We start from the raw sequence: 18,584 nt of genomic DNA on the forward strand, positions 1-18,584 counted from the left end.
GTATCACCCTTTACGGTGCCCTTCCCCAAGTCTAATTGGGTCTCTAAATTCCCGTGGCGCCGACGGGGTTAAAGCCAGCTCAAGTCGCCGCCCCCGCCCCCCCACCCCCCGCACCTGCCCGCGGCAACGGCGAATGTCGGAGCCCGCAAGCGCGGGACTAGGGCCGCGAGGGGTGCGCGGGGGGCGGGGGCGGGGGGCAGCGAGCAGCTGATTGACGGGCGGGGCGGTGATTGGCAGCTGCCGAGCGGCGGGCGCGGGGTGGGCGTCCCACGCCCCCAGCGTCGCGGGCCGCAGCGTTGGCGCCCACCGCCGGCGGGCCCGGGACCGCTCCTGCCGTGCGCGAGCCGCAGGCTGCGCGGGGCGGCGCCCTCCTCCCCGGACCCCGCGGCCGGCGGTGTCTCTCCGGCGACACTCGGGCGCGCGGCGGTGGCGGCGGCTGCCGGAGCGCGCTCGCCGCGCGGGCTCGGGCTCGGGCGCGGGCGCGGGCTCGGGCTCGGGCTCGGGCTGGGGCTCCGGCTCCCGCCGTCCGGGGAGCGCCCGGCGCGCACCCGCAGCGCCCCGACCCCGCCGAGGGCCCCCGGGGCGCGGGAGGGTCCCCGCCGGCAGGTCGCCGCGCCCGTCGGCTGAGCCCGGCGTCGGGAGGGACCGCGGGCCCCAGGGCGTCCCCGCTCCCTCCCCGCCTCGCGTCCGCCGGCCCAGGAGGAGCGGAGACTGAACTTTACGGCGACGCCCGCCGGGCCGGGAGCCGCGCGATGGCCGAGGGGCCGGGCGGCGGAGGGCCCCGCGGGGACGGGGCCGGCGGCCGGGCGGCCGAGGAGGAGGTGGTGCGGCGGCGCTGCCGGCGGGGGGAGGAGGCCGAGGTCTCGCAGCCTCGGCCCGAGGGACCCCGCGGCCTGGCCGCCGTGCCCCCAGTGGAGGAGCGGTTCCGCCAGATGCACCTACACAAGCAGGTGTCCTACAGGTAAGGAGAACGGGGCGAGGGGAGCGAATGGCTCGGGACCCCCCCACCCCCCTTTCAGTCAACGTTCTCTGAGGACCCGCTGCTGGCCCGGCGCTGCTCTAGGCCCCCGGGATTCAGAAAGGACCACCACGGGGTCCCTGCCCTCCGTGTGCCAGGGTAAGGGGGCGCTTCGGGGAGCCCCTCTCTCTAGGAACCACCCTATTCATTCAACATGGAATTACTGACGCCAGCTGAGAGTACCAGACGCTGTACTAGGCACCGAGGAGAGAAATAACCGAGACATGATCCCCACGAACCTCTCTCTGCAGAGGAGAGCCAGGAGATGCCCCCCATGGCCCTTCTTCTGGGGCAAAGGGGGACCCCCCCTATTCAGTCTTTAGGCCTTACCTGGACTTCCCCGTGGGCTGACCAGGTGCTTGGCACTGGCTTGAGGAAGTGACTAGGCTGCTCCCTGCCACCATGGCTGAGACCCTGCTGCCCAGAGATGAAGAAGGAACCCCCTCCTGGACCTCTTTGCCCTGACAGGCCCTCACTGGCATCCCCAGTAACAGAGTGAACCTCTCACTACCCTGGAATCTCCTTAACCATCTTCTGTGAATGATTCCCAGCCTCCCTGGTCCTACCATCTCTACGCAGGGGAATCAGCTGCCACGAGCCCCAGAGACCACATTTACAACTTAGAATAGGGTGTGGGAGAGCTGCCCCTCAAGTAAGAGTGGGTAAGGGGTCTGAGGAGTAGGTGGAGGTAGGGCAGGGGCAGCCCTTCCTGGGAGAGGTCTTCCTCTCCCAGACCACAGCCTCCACATGGACTTGCTGCCCCTCTAAAGCCCCTAGGCCAGAGTGACCTCCTCTGGATGGTCTAGTAGGGACACTGAGGCATCTGCAGTCCCTGAAGCTGTCGGCCTGGTTAGAGAAGACAGGTTTCCTGACTGTTTGCAACCTGGGGACTTGAGGTGTGTCTCAGGCTGCCCTGCTTCTCCTTGGGGCTTCTGGGAAGGCATTTCGTAAAACTGGCCCGGCCTTGGGAGCTTGACGGGCTTGAATGGACCATGAGGCCTCCATCACTTGGGGAAGGATGGGAGAGAAGGGGAGGAAACTTCACTATCATGAAGTGGGATGCTCAGAATAAATAGGGAGTAGGATGGGTCCACATCGGCTCTGCCTTCATTTTCGGGGGTTTGTAAGGAATCAGGGCCCCCCGGCTCCATATCCAGTTCTCAAACACCAAGTTGCGAGGAGGGCATCATTTGTCCCCTGCCTTGTGTTTGCAGATAAAAGCGCCCCCCTGAAGTCCTCTGAGGGAGGAGAGAGGACCAGGGCCTGATGGGGAATGGAGCATAGAATGTAGAATCCTGGAAGAAATATTAGTCTGGGAGTCCAGAGACCTGGCTTGTGTCTTACTTCTGCCAGGGACTTGCTATAGGTCCTTGAGCTAGACAGTCCCTGTCTCTGAGCCTCAGTTCTTCGTCTGTAATGTAAGGGGGTGCCTCCCCACAAACCTTCCTTGGCTGTGGAGCAGGGACAAATAGCATCTGAAGCTGGAAAGGAGGCCAGAATGGGATTGAGATTAGAGGATTGTCAGCAGAGAATAATGAAAGGGCTGAGATGGGAAGTGCGTGCATGGTGTGTGTGTGTGTGTGTATGTGTGTGTGTGTGTGTGTGTGTGCCCGTGCATGTGCACGTGTGCACCCCCCATCCAACCTCCCCACAGGAACAGCAGCAAGGACTGGGATTCCCCCAGGGTGGTTCCTGAATGGAGACTCCTTCACAGCCCCAACTTGAGGCCTCTAGTCACCTCAACGATGCAGGATGACCCAGCTGTGGCTCCTCTCAGGTTGTAAAGGGATCAGGAGACCTTCAGGTCCCCTGTGTGAGGGCCACAGGACACAGCAGTGAGGTGGGTTCCAGCTGGCACCCCTGGACAGATCACACAAGGCACCTCCTTACACCCCACAGTCAGGCCAGGAGCCCAATCTTAGAAGCAGAGCAGCACATGGCATCGAGGCAAAAAGTCCCGTGGGTAGAGGGCAGCCCTGGAAAAGCACAGTCCTGGGCCTCTCGGGGGTGGGGGGGGACCCCGGCTGGAATGAGCTGTGTTTCTAGCTAAGCCTTCCCATGTGGCTGCTGTCCTGCATGGCCTGATGACGATCCCACTCCTCCCTTGTACAGGTCACTGGGGGCTGGCAAGACTCCAGCCCACAGTGGCCTTTTGCACATCCTCCGCCTGCCACAGTTGTGCACAGCTCTGGCTCACAGATAAACCTCCCACCCCGCTGTGACGAGTTGCTAAGAAAAGCAATTGAAAGCCCTTCACAGAAAGAAAAGGCTTTTAGACAGAAATGCGGGGGCAAAAAAATCTGAGGGCGAGGGGTGGAAGCGGAAGCAGGATTGAGGCCTGGCTGCCTCTGACGTAAGTGAGGACGGGGGCTTTCAGCAGGACACTAGAAGCTTTTAGGGACGTTATGGTTTCTGGGAAATAGGTTCCCGCAGGCCCTTTTGTGGGGTGGATGCGGCCCTGGCAACTGCTTTAGGTGGTTGGAAAGATGGCACAGCTGTGCCAATAGTAACTCTTGATGGGTAAGAGGAGTGGGGGTACATCTTGTATCTTTGTGTGGGCTCGAGGAAAAGTATCTCCCATATAGTTGAGAAAGTCCTGAACACTCAAGATTGGGCTCAGGAGACCATTTCTCCAGCCTGGGAAAAGCCAGAGGGGGGTACAAGCGACATTGGGTTTAAGTCTGAAAGGGTCAAAAGATGATGAGCTGAGGAGCTAAGCCCAGTGGTTCCCACACCAGATCACCTGGGGATATTTTTTAAAAATCCTTTCTAGGGATCCCTGGGTGGCGCAGCGGTTTGGCGCCTGCCTTTGGCCCAGGGCGCGATCCTGGAGACCCGGGATCGAATCCCATGTCGGGCTCCCGGTGCCTGGAGCCTGCTTCTCCCTCTGCCTGTGTCTCTGCCTCTCTCTCTATCTCTCTGTGACTATCATAAATAAATAAAAATTAAAAAAAAAATAAATAAAATAAATAAAAAAATAAAAATCCTTTCTAAAGCCCTATCTGTGGAGACCCTGCCATAGGTCACCCAGGGTTGGTACGTGAGCATCTCAACTTTAAAAACCCTTCCAGGTGATTTTGGTGGTGAAGCACTTTTAGAAACTTGTGAAGAAGCTGAAGGAGAGAGAAAAGGTAACATCTGAGCTGAATCACTCAAGTGTGGCTGGCAGGGGGCTCCCCTGCGCTGGGCACTCCTGTGGCCCCAGCAGGGCCCTGAAGGAGGACCAGCACCTCTGTCTACAGTTCTGGCCCTGGGCCAGGTACTGTATAAGACAGAAGTGTGGGACACGGTCCCTTCCCCTGCCAAAAGCATGATTGTGTCCCAGGCCAAGCTTTGCATGTCACACAGTCTCTGTCACTCTGCTCTGCCATTGTAGCACAAAAGTGGCCACAGACAATACGCAAATGAATAAGCGTGGCTGGATTCCAGTAGAGCTTTATTTATAGATGCTGAACTTTAAATTTCATATCATTTCCACTGTCACAAATATTATTCTTTTGCTTTTTTTCCCCAACCATTTAAAATTGTAAAAACCATTCTTAGCTCACAGTCATCCAAAAAGAGGCAGCAGGTCGGATATGGCCCACTGGCCCTGGTTTGCCAGTCCCTGATCCAGGAGATGGGACAGACGAACCACAGGGAAGACAGTGATGGTTGGCATTGAGAATCAACCCCGGGTGTTGGGTGAAGCAGCCCAGGCCTTCCCACCAAGAGAGGCATTGCACATGCATGTAGCCTTTGGGGTCAGATAGACCTGGGTTCTAACTCCAGCCAGGGCCCTTCCAACTGGTTAGGTCACTTTCCCCTCTGACCCTGTTTCCTCATAGAGAAAACAGGAACAATAATACCCACACAGGAGAATGGCTGTGGGAAGATTAAAGAAGATAAGACGTGTAAAATTCCTGATTCCTGTAGCAAGGATGAGACCCAAGTTAGAAGATCTTAGGCCCTCTCTAGCTGGACCTCCGGGGGTGGGGGGTACGGCAAGTGTCCAGGAGGGCCCCCAAGGAGGCTGGCCCTGAGTGATGGATGGGTAATAAGACCTGGGAGTGGTAGAGTTTTCCGGAGACTAAGCAAAGGCTGAGCATGAGTGCACGTCCCACAGTGCAGCTCTCCCTTTTCTCCCCCTCCCCCGCCAGAGGGGGGCTGAGGGAAAACGACTGGGGGAGCCAACTGGCAGGGAAGGGTGCCCCTCCTGTGGGCACAGGGGGCTGTGGGCACAAGCTCCTCAAGGGAGGGGCACCTGATCCAACTCTCCCTGCTGCTATTTACCAGAAGCTAAAAATAACCCTAGAGTGACAGGGAGATGGGGCCGATTTGTAATTTAAATAGCAACAGGATAAAGCAAGGAGCTGCAAGAGATCACATTCTGTCCTGAATTAAAAATGCAAAAACCGGGGGCAGAGAGCTGAGCTGGAGCCAGAGGAGGGGTCTGCTGCCAGAGGAAGCTGGGGAGGGGTGGGGGCTGGAGATCCTTCCTCCCCTCAGGCACCTGAGGTTCTTGCTGACCGGTGACTCGAAGGCCAAGGAGGGCAGTGCCCAAAGGTAGAGCCAAGAGCAGTGCCCGGATCGGGATCCCAAAGAGATGGTTTTCTCCAACCCTATTTTGGCACACGGTGCTTAGGACATACTCCCCAGCAGCTCGTGCCCCCACCCCTGCATCAGGGGAGCACAAGCTATTTGGGCATTTTGGAAGGAAGCTGGCAGCGTGCTGCTGAAAACGTAGCTCGGGGCCAGGCATCAGGACGCCTGGCTTAGGGTCTCATTTTTGCTTCAATTAGTACAATTTCAGAGCAGAGCATTCTGAGAGGCCCCTCGAGGGTCCAGGTCCCACGGACAAAGGTTAGCACAGGCTTCAAGGATGTACAAAGTGGGTAAGGAAGGCATTAGGAAGAGATTTGGCTTCTGCTGAGCTCTACTGTGCTTGGCCGGGGTCCTCGGCCTACAGATGTCTGCAGAAGGAAGACTAAGCAATGTTCATAGAGTAGGTGGGGATTTGAGGACTCCTGGGCAGTTCACTCCAAAGCCCTTTTTACTCTGCCAGGCTTCCAAGGGCTAGACTTTCATCTTTAAGGATCTTTTCTTTTAGGTCTAAATGTACCTATCTCTAGGAAGGGTAGTAGGTCAAGAGGCATGAGGGTTGAAAGGTGCTTCTGCAGCCCTGTCTTATGACCTGATAGATGGGGGTTGGAGGCTTGAAAGACAGGAAGTCTGCTGATCCTGCCCTGGGGGCTTGGCTACAGTGGGGGTGGGAGGGAGCTCCTTCCTGAAGATCCAGCTGACCCACAGTAAGGGAAGAACCACCCAGGCTCCTCTCACCTCCAGCCTGGGGACCTAGGAGGTGCCAAAGGACAGTTTCAGAGAGAGATCATGGTTTGAGGGCTGCCCTTGACTGCAGAGCTGCTGATGCTATACCCCCAGCTCTCTTGCCCCCGCAGAGGAGGATCCCAGCACCCCCTCCAGATTTCTTCCTGCACATGACTTTAATGAGGCTGCCCAGAGGAGTCTAATCAAATTTCCATCTGTCACTAGCCAGTGGCACCTGCAGCCCTACTCAGGTACATGTCTCCTCTGTGGGGGCAGAAGCTCTGTACTTTGGCAGAGATCAGTGATCAGCAGGTGCTGTGGGACTTTGGGTTGCTCAAGGGCTTCAGCAGGTACCTGGATGACAGGCTTAGCTGCTCAGGAGGGATTTAGATTCAAAAAATTCCCCATGTCTCACCACAGCCACTAGTGCAAACAGGACAGTCTCCCTCCTTCTGTTCAGCTTGTTGGTAACCTTTACTCAGCATATCTCCACTTCCATGGGAAGTTACTGAACATGTACTGTGCACTCAACATGGAGCTAAAAGCAGCACAGGGTTCGAGAATCTTGTAAGGAGACAAGATTAATGTGTACAAAAGGTCTCATGATATAGGAATATTCTTGGGAACAGAAGCGAGTGTCAGAGATAAATTGTGGGGTGAGAATGCTGGTTCTAGGGCAGCATTCGAGACTTAGGTGTTTAAAAAATATTTGTTATACAAATGAATAAGTAAAAACCTGGAGGTTGGGAAGGAGATGCAAATGAATCAGAACAGAGAGATTTTAGAAATCATCTGGTCCAACCCAGAGATGTTAAGTGACTTGCCCAAGAGTCGCACAGCAAGGGCTGGGGTTTGAACCAGTGGATTCTGTGCCTGGAACTCTTTTCACCTTCCCACTTTTGCTTCTTGGGCTTGGGTTTTAAAGGATGGAGATTTTGATTGGGCAAGCGTTATGGGCAGACAGGACAAGGAAAGCACCATAGGCAGAATGGATTGGCACGGGCGAGGGTGGCATGTTAATAGAAGTGTGAAAAAGCAATATTTATTGAGCACCTACTGTGAGGCAAGCACCAGCACGGTGTGAGCTGAGAGAAAATCTCCACGGGGAAAGCCTGGACAAAGAGGCAAAAAAGAAAGGAACCAGGAACCAGAGCATAAGGAGCCTCGAAGGTCAGGCCAAGGAGGCCAGCTTGGCTGGTTTTGAGAGCAGAGGCTGTCCAGATTGTGGGTTGAGCATTTTGTGCCCTGGTACATTTCTTTTCCCCAGCTCCCATTTGCTCATCCAGGCCACTGAAAGTAGAACATCTCACCCTCTGGGGCCTCAACAAAGCCCAGAATAATTTTCTTACCCAGATTCCTCTTCCTGTGTGTATCTGAATGGATTCTGAGGGGTCCCCAGCTCCCCAATGCTGGCACAGGTTGTACTAGGAACTGTCAAGGGCATCCTTCCCAGCACCGTGCACCTGTCCTTTCCAGCCTTGTCCTCCCAACTCCACCTGGAAAGTACTGACAGCTCGGAGGAGCACAAGCCCAAAGGGATCCTGGTCCTACAGTCAGGAATGCTCTGCCTCTCAGAGCCTCCAGCCTGTCCGGCTTCCCCTTCAGGAGTCACATTTCCTGCTCTCTGCTGCTCCAGGGCCAACCTCAGACTGAAAACAAGCCCAGCCTCATTTCCTCTGTTTAACTGCTCCAGCGACTTGCAGAATCCCTGGGAGAGGAGGACATGGCTCTGCAACATTCTCCTTCTAGAATAAGCCTTGTCCTGGCTGGCAGTCTCTGATGGGCCACAGCATACAGAACCTGCCTTGAAAAATTCAGATGATGAGCTGGAAAGGGTCATCACCATGCTATGTCTCAACCCCAGAGAGGCAATGCAATGTCTTATTTAAGGATACAGATCCTGGGATGAGGTTCTTAATTCTACCACTTACCAGCTGGGTGACCTTGGACAAATGAGCTTAGTGGCTCTGTGCCTCAGTTTCCCCATCTGTAAAAGGAGGGAAAAAACAGGATAGGGTTGCTATAAGGATTCAAAGGTCTCTGACACAGACATGTCCAAGAAATATTCACCATTGTTTTATCATTATTGAATGTGAATTATTCAGACATAGCATAATTTATTAAACAAATATGCATTGAGAAATATTATGTTCCAGCCATGAAGGACACAAAGGTGACTATAGCACCCGATGGAGGTTTCCAAGGCTGGGATAGCGTCGTGTGCATTCCTGTGTCTGCAAGTTCTGCAGTGTAAATGTTTATTGAACTGAACTGAACTGACACCATTTCTGTCCTCGAGAAATTTACAGCCTTTCTGGGGTAACAAACACATATAAAGCTCAAGCACTAATTACAGGGCGGTGTGATTAAAGAATGCTTGAGGAAGGGATGATTTCCATCTCAGAACCAACCCTAACCATAAAGAGTAAGTGTATGCTTTACTATTTATTTACTAAATCTTCACGATGGCCTCAGAGTCCAGCAGGCAGTTTTGTTATTTTTCAGACACATCAAGTATGTTCCTTACTCAGGGCCTTTGCTATTTCTGTTCCTTCCACCTAGAATGCTTTTCTCCCAAATAGTCGTGTCATTTGTGCTCCCAATTCATCTAGGCTCAGAGAGGCCTTCCCTGATCTCCCACCTAAGTGGGAAATCAAACTGTTTCCTCCTCATCAAACTCTTTCCCCTTCACTTTGGCTTCTTTTTCTCTCTATAGCACTCCTGGCATTACTTCGTAGAATATCTGCTTTCTAGGTGTCTTCCCCACTAGAATCTGAGCTCTGTGAGCTTAGAGCCCTGGTTCCTTGCTCACTGCCTAATATAGCGTTTGATGCACAGAAGGCACTCAATAAATATTTATTGAATGAATTCATCTATAAACCCTTTTACGTCTTATTTAATCCACACTAAACTCCATGTGCCTAATTATTACTAGTGCCCTTCCTTCCATTTTACAGATAAGAAAAGTGAGGCTCAGGAAAGCTCTCTGACATATATTCATCAGCCTGTTTATATCCTACCTTATTCCAGAAAGGATTTAAGATGACACAGAGAAGTAGCCCTCTCTGACCTGATCCAGTAAGTGGCAGAGTCAGGACAGGAGCCCCCATCTTCTGGCTCTGTTCTGTTTACTTTTTCCACTCCACTGCTGTCCCGTGTGCCCAGCCCTGGGTTGGATGGTGTGATGCTCACAGAGGCGTTAAGGAGAGAGAGGTGTGTGGGGGCTGGCTACTGCCCACCGATGTACCCTCAGAGTTGTGATGAAGTGGGAGATCCTAGCAGGTGCAAGAGGTGAAGATCGGAGAGTCCGCATGGAGAGGATGGCCAGACGGAAGGCGAGCTTCGGATTCCAGCCCGGGCAAGCCTAAGCCTAAGGCTGGCTGGCAGCTTCTGACTCGGGCTGTCTCTGGCTGCTGGGCTGGGCTTGTCCTCACCTGCCTCTGGCCCTCCCATGCCGCTCCTCTTCCCAAGCAGCCTCCTGCCCAGCCAGCGGAAGGCGCCTACGAGGCCTGTGGTCCTCTTCTGGGGCGGCCGGCCGGCCGCTCGCGGGGGCCCCCCGGTCAGGAAGTGCCGAAAGAGGAAGAGAGTCGCCGCCGGGCAGGATGAGCGTACTGGGGGCTGGCCACAGTACCGGGGCAGGCTGCGATGAGGCCACAGCCCTGGGCCCCGCGGAGGCGCTGGGGACAGAAGAAGGGGAACGGCCGGGGGCACTGAGGCAGATGTGGCGCTACCGCTCCTGGGACGTGCCACAGATCCCAGCCGAGGCCCCCCAGACACAGTAGGTACTCGAGGAGGCCCGGGAATGGGCTCGGGGACCTCTGGGCCTCTGTGAGTCCTTTATCTGGGGTGGGGTGGGGGTGGTGGCACACGTGAGCTTATCTACCAGTTGTCCAGCGGCTCTGCAGAGGCTCAGGGAAGGGCAGAGGGGTCCTCGACAGGCAAGGGGAGTTCTGGTGTTTGAATTGTTGTGGGGGCATTGTGGCAGAAGGCTGGGCTGAGGGAGCTAACAGCAGAGGGGTCTGGGAAGAAGAGCCCCTTACCCCCCAGGAGTGTGGTAGTGGGTGTTGTAAGACTGTGTGCAAACTCCAGCTGCCTCTGGTCTCCTCCCTCAGAGCTTAGTGTCAGAACCATTGTGAAACTTCCTCAGAGGGACCCATGCACCCCAGAAGGACAGTGTCAGGGCCACTTGGGGATTTCACTGCCCTCTTCCTGGTTCCCCCGGCACCTGTGCTGGCTGGAGGGCTGGTGCCCCACCTCCCTGGGTCAGACCTTCTCCGGAGAACCTTGAAGGATGCTGGGAGAAAGTTCTGACCTGGGTGCTGGCTATTTCTCAGAACCACATGCCTGCCCTCAGGTCACGGCCCCGAGCGTTGGTGATATGCCGCTGGCTACGGCTGGAAAATGGGCTGCCAGAACCCCAGAGGAGAGGGTGAAAGTGAAGGTGACACAGGATGTGGCTTCGCAGAGAGGAGTGCTAACAGAAACAGCGGGCAACTGATGTGGGCATCGGGGTGGCAGACTTTGGGAGGAAGGGGATCCTGTTTTCCAGGTTCCTGGTGTCTGCTGCCCATTCCCAAGCATGCATGCTGGCTGGGCCAGCCCAGGGGATCGCTCTCTGATTCCAAATCTCTTGAGGGGGACCACCTCTGCTGCCTTTGGGGGTGTGTTTGTGCGTGTGTTTTCGAGGTATACTTCTGGGCGGGTGATGGGTGCATAAGAGGGACGTGGCAACTTGCAACTGCTGTGGGGGGGGGGGCAGGCGGAGGTGGGTATCTGTGAGTAGGAGAGAGATGTGTATGTTCCCTGTAGGTGTATATGTTGGTGGATGAGAATATGGTTCTTATGTGTCTATATGTGTGCATGTGTAAGAGGCATGCAGGTGACTCCTATAGTGTAAGAGATCTACAGGCTCCATTGGATATTGTATTGGGAAAACACTACATGTTAGGAGTGTGCCAAGGGGTGGGAAACAACTGTGAAGAGCTGAGGAGAGATGAATTTGTATGAGAATCGTGTATGTTCTTTGTTGGTGTGTGCCAGGGTCACTACATGACCTTGGTCCTAGTATATATATCTGAGTGTGAGGCTCGGGTGGGAAGTGTGAGTTTAGGTAAGGAGTGAGCATAAGTATGTGTGAGAGGCGTGTTTGTTCTGTGTCTGTGGGGAGCACTGTGTGACTTCTGCGCCTGTGGGTGTGATTTGGGAGAGCAAGAGGGTAAGAGTGGAGACTGAGCGGTTGGGAGTGGGTACAGGGTGTGCAAGAGAGGCGTCTGTACCCGAGCGGCTGCGGGAGAGGGGGTGAAGCTGCCCTCGCGGGTGTTCACTCGTGAGCGTGTAGGTTGTTCGGGGAGGGGCTAAGGGGAGGAAAGCTTGTGTGCGCCGGGGCGTGCCCAGGGCAGGTGTGTCGGGCCGAGGAGACACTGCGGGATCCGCGAGGACCAGCGGGGGGTGGGGGGGTGGGGGGGGCGGGACCTCGAGGCCCCGCCCCCGGGCCCCGCCCCTCCCGGCCCCGACCACTCCGGCCGCCGGGGCGGGTTGCGGCGCGGCCCACGGCCGGCAGAGGGCGCCGCGAGCCGGCGCCGCCGCGCAGCCGAGGGGGCGTGCTCGGCGGCGGGCAGGCAGCGGCCCGGCCAGCTATGCGGGGTCCTGCGGCCGCGGCCGGCGGCACTTCCTGGAGCGGCGGCGGCCCCTTCCCGGGCACCTGGGCGTGGGGCGCGGGGGCGCGCGGCGCGGGGCGGGCGGAGCGAGGGCGCGCCATGGCCGCGGCAGGCGGCGCGGAGCCGGCGTGCTGAGCCCCGGCCGCCCGCCCGGCATGGGCGTCTCCCGCGGGCCCGCCGCCGGCCGGGGCTAGGGCCGGATGGAGCCGCGGGACGGCAGCCCCGAGGCCCGGAGCAGCGACTCGGAGTCGGCCTCCGCCTCGTCCAGCGGCTCCGAGCGCGACGCGGGTCCCGAGCCGGACAAGGCGCCGCGGCGCCTCAACAAGCGGCGCTTCCCCGGGCTGCGGCTCTTCGGGCACAGGTGAGCGCGGCGGCGCGGCGGGGCGGGGCGGGGCGGGGCGGGCACCGCGGCCCCGGGCGGCGCCCCCCGGCCGTCTCGGGACGGACGTGGACGGGACGTGTCCGCCGGGCTCGGGCGCCGCGGGCGGTTTGCGGTTGGCCCCGCTCGGCTCGTCCTGCGGCGTCGGGGCACTGGCGCGGCCGCTCGGCGCGCCTCCTCGGTGGGACCCAGGCAGGGGCAGCCTCCAGCCGCGTGCAGGGCAGCACCGGCAGGTGGGGTCCCCGGGACCACTCGCGCCCCGTCTTGGCACGGAGAGATCAGGGTCCCCTCTGAGCCTCCTGGCCGCAGTGAGGTGTGTGCAGGGGGTGGGGGGTCATGCCGCCCCCCAGCCCCGGGCCTCGCCGGGGCCGCTTGCCTACCACCCCTGCATGGCATCTGCAGAACATGGCCTCTGTCGATCCTGGCACAACACAAGGCTGTCCCAGAGTACTGGCCACTGAGCTGATCGCTCATCACTTTAAGCCTCTCCTGGAGGTTGGGGGTGCCTGGCCACCTGTTCTATATTGCTCTGAATTAGCGGAGAGACCCCAGCCTCTACCTTGTTAGGCGGTAGGCATTTTCCCCCTCTACCTTGCATCCAGCTCTTGCTGGGTAAGGGGTGGGGTGGGCTGCAGCCTGGAATCTTTGCTGGCTGCTCAAGCTCCGTTCTGCCCCCTCCTCTTGCACACCAAATGTCACCGTCTTATGCCTGGGACGGGGTTGACCAGGACTCTGGTGAGGACCTGGGGGAGGGTGTGGAAAGACTGAGTGCAAGCCGCTCATGGCATGTGTGCCAGCGTTGGCTGGGAGCCGCTTCCTGCCATGCAGCCCTGGTGTAAGGTGAGCGAAGGTGGAGCCCCGTGAGTACCCCACCTGGCTCCCTGGGCTTTTTCCTGACTGACCACTGCCCTCCTGCAGTGGTCAGGGAGCTTGCAGCCAATCAGCTAAGGACCCCAGAGGCTTGGACTCTGATCACTTGGAGCCTGCCCAGGTCCTCCCTCTCACTTTTCTTCAGTTGCCCTGGCTTCGAGGCATTCGGCACACCCCCTCCCCGAGCTTTGCCCTGACCCTTCCCAGGGTAGACTTTACCCACCAATAACCCCGGGCAGTTTTTTTCTCCTGTTGCGCGGGTTGGCAAACCTGTAATGCTGACCTATGCCCTCTGCCAGCCTTACCATGGCCAGGGCCCTGTTCTTTGTATCTGTGTCACCAAGCACACGCAGAGAGCAGGATTCTCACACTGCCAGATGGAACTCCGTGGGCTCTTGTGAAGCCACGCAAGCTTCAATGTCATATAAAACAGGCAGAGAGAGCGAGGCTTCCAGTACCTCTGTTTTGTCACCCACAGCCCTACAAGATGGAGCAGTTTACACCTAGCTCTGCAGGATGTAGCCTCCAGTGTTCACAGGCTCCGGAGGGAGAGGGAGGGGCTCCACCAGAGGCTTCCTGTCCCTGCCCACAGGGTACCAAGTGTTGGGCTCTTGTGGCCTGTGGCTGTGGCCCCTTCTGAAGGGTACAGGTTTGTGTGTGTAGGGATGACCCTCAGGCACGTCCAAGGGCAAGAACAAGAAGCAAGAGAATCAGCAAATACCTTCATGGAATTCTCTAAGCAGGATAGGTGTTGTATAGATGAGAAAAAACTCAAGCTCAAAGAAATGAATAGTTTGTCCAGAGTCACCCAGCAAGCAAGAGGGAGAGGGAGAGTTTGAACTCTAGTCCAAAACCCTTTCTGTGTACCAGGCTCCCAAACAGAACATCACAATGACCTAGGGAGCTTTAGGAAATTCAGATTCCTAGATCTTATCCTCAGCATGCCTGACTCATCAGGTCTGGAGATTGGGTCTGGGTGTGTGTGTGTGTGTGTGTGTGTGTGTGTGTTTTAAAGCTTCACAAGTGTTTCTAATATGCTACCAGGTTTGAGGACCAAAGTATTACATCACTCTGGTGATGGTATGTGATCTGATAGGCTGTTTAATAAGAAAATCAAACAGCACCTCTGGAAGCATGTGAGGAGCGTCTCTGTGTAGTAGCACTGTGCTGGGGCAGTGGGGTATTCAGAAATGAATATATTTGGAAAAGCCAGTAGAGTCAGGGAGAGGGCAGTTGGGAAAAAGACTTTCCTGAATGGCCTGGGAACTCAGAGAATCAGATGCCCCCTGGGGCTGACCCCCTACCCCTTGCATTGATTGGAGAGAAGGGGCAGACATTTGGGATAGTACACTTGCTCTGGGCATTGCTCCTTTAATGTTTTTTCTTTGGTTGAATCACCTTTGCCAGTTGCATTTTCAGGTGAAAGTCCCCAGTGCCGTGGCTGGAGCCAACCCCTCCCCTCCATCTTTTCTTCGGTCTCCATGTTCATCCTTAACCAGGCTCTTGCTTCTTGTTGGGCTTCCATCCTCTGCGTTGAGCCCACCCTCAGACCTTGGGACTGAGGGACCTGAGAAGTGAATTGACAGTGGCCAGAAGGAAGGACCGACAATAACAAGTAGATTGGTGGTGGCCGCTGAGGCTGCATTCAGATCTTGGCTTGGTGCTTGAGTTCTATAATCAGTGCTCTGCTGCGGGCTTGGGAGGGGTAGTGGTGGTACATGGGCCTCGCGTTTGCTATCCCCAATCTGGGCAGGTTGAACAGTCTGTGAATGGCAGCCTCTTTGGCATCTTCCTTAAAGAGGCTTTTCCTTAAAGCCCATCTCAGACCCTGGCAACTGGCTTCACTCTCTTGGAACCTGGGGAGCAGTAACAACTTCTTCTCTTTTAGCACAGCAAGACAAAAAGCTAGGCCCTGATCCTCCCAGTTCCATTCCACCTCATGGATCCTTGCGGGGAGCCATCAGCCCCTCCCGGAAGAATAGGTATAGGCCCTGCCCTAATTCCAGGACATATGGGGTTTCCTCTGTCCTTATCCTTCAGATGCTATTGGCCTAGGGGGTGGTCAGTCAGAAGCGGGAGGGAAATTGACTCCACCTTCTTCTGCTCTTCCAGGGCCAACATGGAGAGAGGACTCACTTATCCTCTGGCATGGTCCCAGCAGCCTGACCCTGGGCAGGTCACACAGCTTGTGGATTAACTGGTTTTGCACCTCAGGGGCATCAGAAATTACTTGGCACTTCACACGCCTAGACATAAGGAGCCTGGCCCTGCAGAGCCCCTGGGAGCCTGAGCATTGGCTCTGTACCCCCTGCCCTTCATTAGTGCTCAAAGTCATCAGTTCCCAGAGGGCAGGAATTGCACCTGTGGAACGAGTTTGAGACAATAGGTCCCATTTAGAGGTGATGCCACATGGCCCCAAGTGAGCGTAGTCCAGACTGGTAGAGGGTGCCCGCTGGGCAGCCTGAGCTGAACTTTGGGTTGGATTTTGCAGTGCTCGGGAAGGTATGTGGTGAGGGATGCCTCTTGTAGAGGTGAGAACCCCTGTCTGTGGTGCCGGGATGTCTGGGAGCAAAGAAGCCTCTTTAAGTGGCTTGTCTTACTCAGGGTAATACTGGGAGTGGCCCGGGTGTCCAGAGGACCAGGTGCAAGCCAGAGTCCCTGGATTCCTGCCAGTTGGAGAAGAAAAAGGGACTCCAGTAGCTGAGGTGTAGCGCCAGTTTACCCCATTCTGCCTAGCCCCCGCAACATCCTGTACTAATGTGGAGCAAGCCGAGGTTGGGAACTAGGAGAGGTGTCTGTCTGTCTATCTGTCTCTCTCTCTCATCTTCCTCTCGTCTTCCTCCACTGCCACACACCGGCCAGAGTCTCTGCTTACAGGTCACAGGAGGGGATGGGCAACTCTTGTCATTTTCTCTCCGTGCTGTCCTCCAAAAAGGTCACATCTCAGGATGCAGAGCCACCCCCAGCTGGCAGAAGAGAGCAGGAGAGAGTATGTCCTCCCAGGCAGGGACTGAGTGACCCTAGTCGGAGAAAGCCTAGGCGCTGGGCAGCTGCAGGTAGAGGAAAGAGAATCAGACCTGCTGTCCCTGGCGTCCTAGAGCCCTCTCCAGAATTCACCCGTCATCCCCCCAGGCAGAGGAGGGAGTGAGTGAGCACATGGCCCTGAGGCTTGGCCTGTACTGGGCTCTAGGAGGAGCAGAGATTGGGTCCCTGTATTCCTGCAAAGGCTCAAGAGAATTTCAGGGTCCAGAAGCAGATGGGCAACTTGTCCTTGCAGTATTGCTAGAGCGACACAGGGGGGCGACAGCTACCGTCGTGGAGAGGGTGCTGGGAGGGGAGAGTCTCCTTCCATCCAGTTTACTTGTCCCAAACACCTGCTGTGGGTGGACCCACAGACACCTCCCGCTGCCAAGTAAGTACCTGATGCTCTGGCTGCCAGGGCAGAGCCAGTCAGAATGAGGCAAAAGGCAGGCGGGGTGGGAGCTTCCCCAGCACCTGGCCCAACCCCTCCCCCTCCCTAAAGATTAAGGCACAGTGATGCAGCCCTGACTGGGCCACGGTCTCACAGCTAGCTAGGGGTTATCTAGGACCCAACACTGGTCCCCTGACTCCAATTTCATGTCAATTTGTACCGCATCTCAGGACCCCACGGCCTCAGGACCCCACGGCCTTTTCTCAGGAATCCTTATTTGGCAGCTTTCACCCTACCCTTCACCTGTCCTCCTCCCTGCCCTCTCTGCGTCTCCTTCTGGAGGCTGCCGCCTGAGTGGCTCTGTAGGTCATCGTGGGAGACAGTGTGGGTAAGAAGGGGGAATTGCCACACCTGCATCCAGGCTCACCAGCTCCCCTTGTCCCTGGGCCAGATTAGTGGGTACACCTGTGGGTGGTGCTTCCTGTTTCCTTGGTGGAAACCCTGCTACCCTTAGGGCACCCCCATAGTTCTCAGCATGGGACCTTCGTGGCACTTTAGTCAGGGGTGGGAGCCTTGGAAGGTAGTTTTGGGTGGGAAAAGAATAGGCCAGAGCAGTGACCAAGCACTCTCGAGGAGCTGCCTATTATTCTGCCATCTTTCCTTTGTGTCCCCTTCCTGATCTGAGACACCAGGTACAGTTAGGTGGTGGAGAGCAGGTTTGGGTGAGACCAGGGACCCCGTGGCCCAGGGAGAGGAGGGGGAAGCTGAGGCCATGAGCATGCCCAACCGCCCCCACACTCGTCTGTATCCAGGTTTGTGATGTACAAACTCATCTTTCTCTGCCAATTAACAGTTGCCAGAAATCTGTGAATCTATCCATTTTGTGTAATCCTTACAACAGTATTGTAGTTGGTTTTATTCCCATTTTACGGATGAGAAACAAAGGCTCAAAGAGGGGACACCTGGGTGGCTCAGCAGCTGAGCCTCTGCCTTGGCTCAGGGGTGATCCCGGGGTCCTGGGATCGAGTCCCACATTGGGCTCCTTGCATGGAGCCTGCTTCTCCCTCTGCCTGTGTCTCTGCCTCTCGCTCTCTCTCTCTCTCTCTCTGTGTCTCTCATGAATAAATAAATAAAACCTTTAAAAACAAAAAAAAGGCTCAAAGAGGATAGAGGCCTGGCCTGGAATCACGCCGCTCGCACTGGATCTTTTCACGACACAGGCTGCCCCACTTCCTAGCATCCTTTTCTCTTGTTTCCTAGCCCCAGACTGGTAGTGCCTAAAACAGGTTTGAGTGTTCTGTGACTTGAAGAGACTTTTGTCTTGTATGCAAGTGGAGTGGGACCCGGGAGATGTTCTGTTCCTGGACCTCAAGGGAGAATTGGCACCAGAATCCCAGCTTCAGGGGCAGCAAGGCTGGGCTGGGGGAACCCTTGGGCCTGGGACGAGGAGAGTTTGAGGGAGAATGGGCTGTGAGCAGGTTGTCATGTGCTCCCTGGCTGGGTGTGGCGTGGAGGGTCAAGTCTGTGATCTTTTATCTTGCTTTCAAAGTGTGGGTTGCAGAAGACTCAAGAGACGTGTTCAGAGGAACCCTTGATATCACCCTGAGGTCATGGGTGGCCTGTGGCCTGTGGCCTGGGGAGAGGTGATTGGAGGACAGCACGGTGCACTGGGCCTCATTTGTACTCAGCACCTCATGAGCAAGAAAGAGCCTCAGAGCCCTCTCCCTCCCTTTCAGAGACCTCCTCCCCCTGCTCCTGGCAGAGTGCCAGTCCAGAGCTCCCACGTAGAGGCCTCTCCCCTGCCAGGGCTGAGCCCGATCACAGCACATGCCAAAATAGCTGTCTGGGAGCCTGGGCCTGCACCACCCACGCCCCAGCATCAGCATCTCGCGGGTTAACAGCTTGCCTGGCTCTCCGCCCCCCCTTCCCCAGCTTGCTGAC

The 18,584-nt window shown here is 56.6% G+C and overlaps 1 protein-coding gene and 1 long non-coding RNA gene across 17 annotated transcripts in view; both read left to right on the forward strand.

The window, feature by feature from the left end:
* The first annotated feature begins 509 nt into the window (after positions 1–509).
* DGKZ (diacylglycerol kinase zeta) overlaps positions 510–18,584 on the forward strand; it is a 41,299-nt gene continuing 23,224 nt past the window's right edge. For 4 of the 16 annotated variants that reach the window (XM_026004102.2, XM_026004103.2, XM_072760288.1 and 1 more), the window contains exon 1: positions 9,812–10,103. In XM_026004102.2, the coding sequence (XP_025859887.1) occupies positions 9,928–10,103 (176 nt within the window). In that variant the 5' untranslated portion in view covers positions 9,812–9,927. Of the gene's footprint in view, positions 962–9,805; positions 10,108–12,032; positions 12,344–18,584 lie in introns of those variants that run through there. The other 12 variants (XM_072760290.1, XM_072760291.1, XM_072760292.1 and 9 more) reach the window with 6 other exon arrangements.
* Positions 15,118–17,797, forward strand: LOC140599141 (uncharacterized). Its single transcript, XR_012001886.1, has 2 exons — positions 15,118–15,213; positions 15,344–17,797. It is a non-coding gene; the product is annotated as an uncharacterized lncRNA (long non-coding RNA).

Source organism: Vulpes vulpes, chromosome 5 (genome assembly GCF_048418805.1).
Source record: "Vulpes vulpes isolate BD-2025 chromosome 5, VulVul3, whole genome shotgun sequence".
NCBI lineage: Eukaryota > Metazoa > Chordata > Mammalia > Carnivora > Canidae > Vulpes > Vulpes vulpes.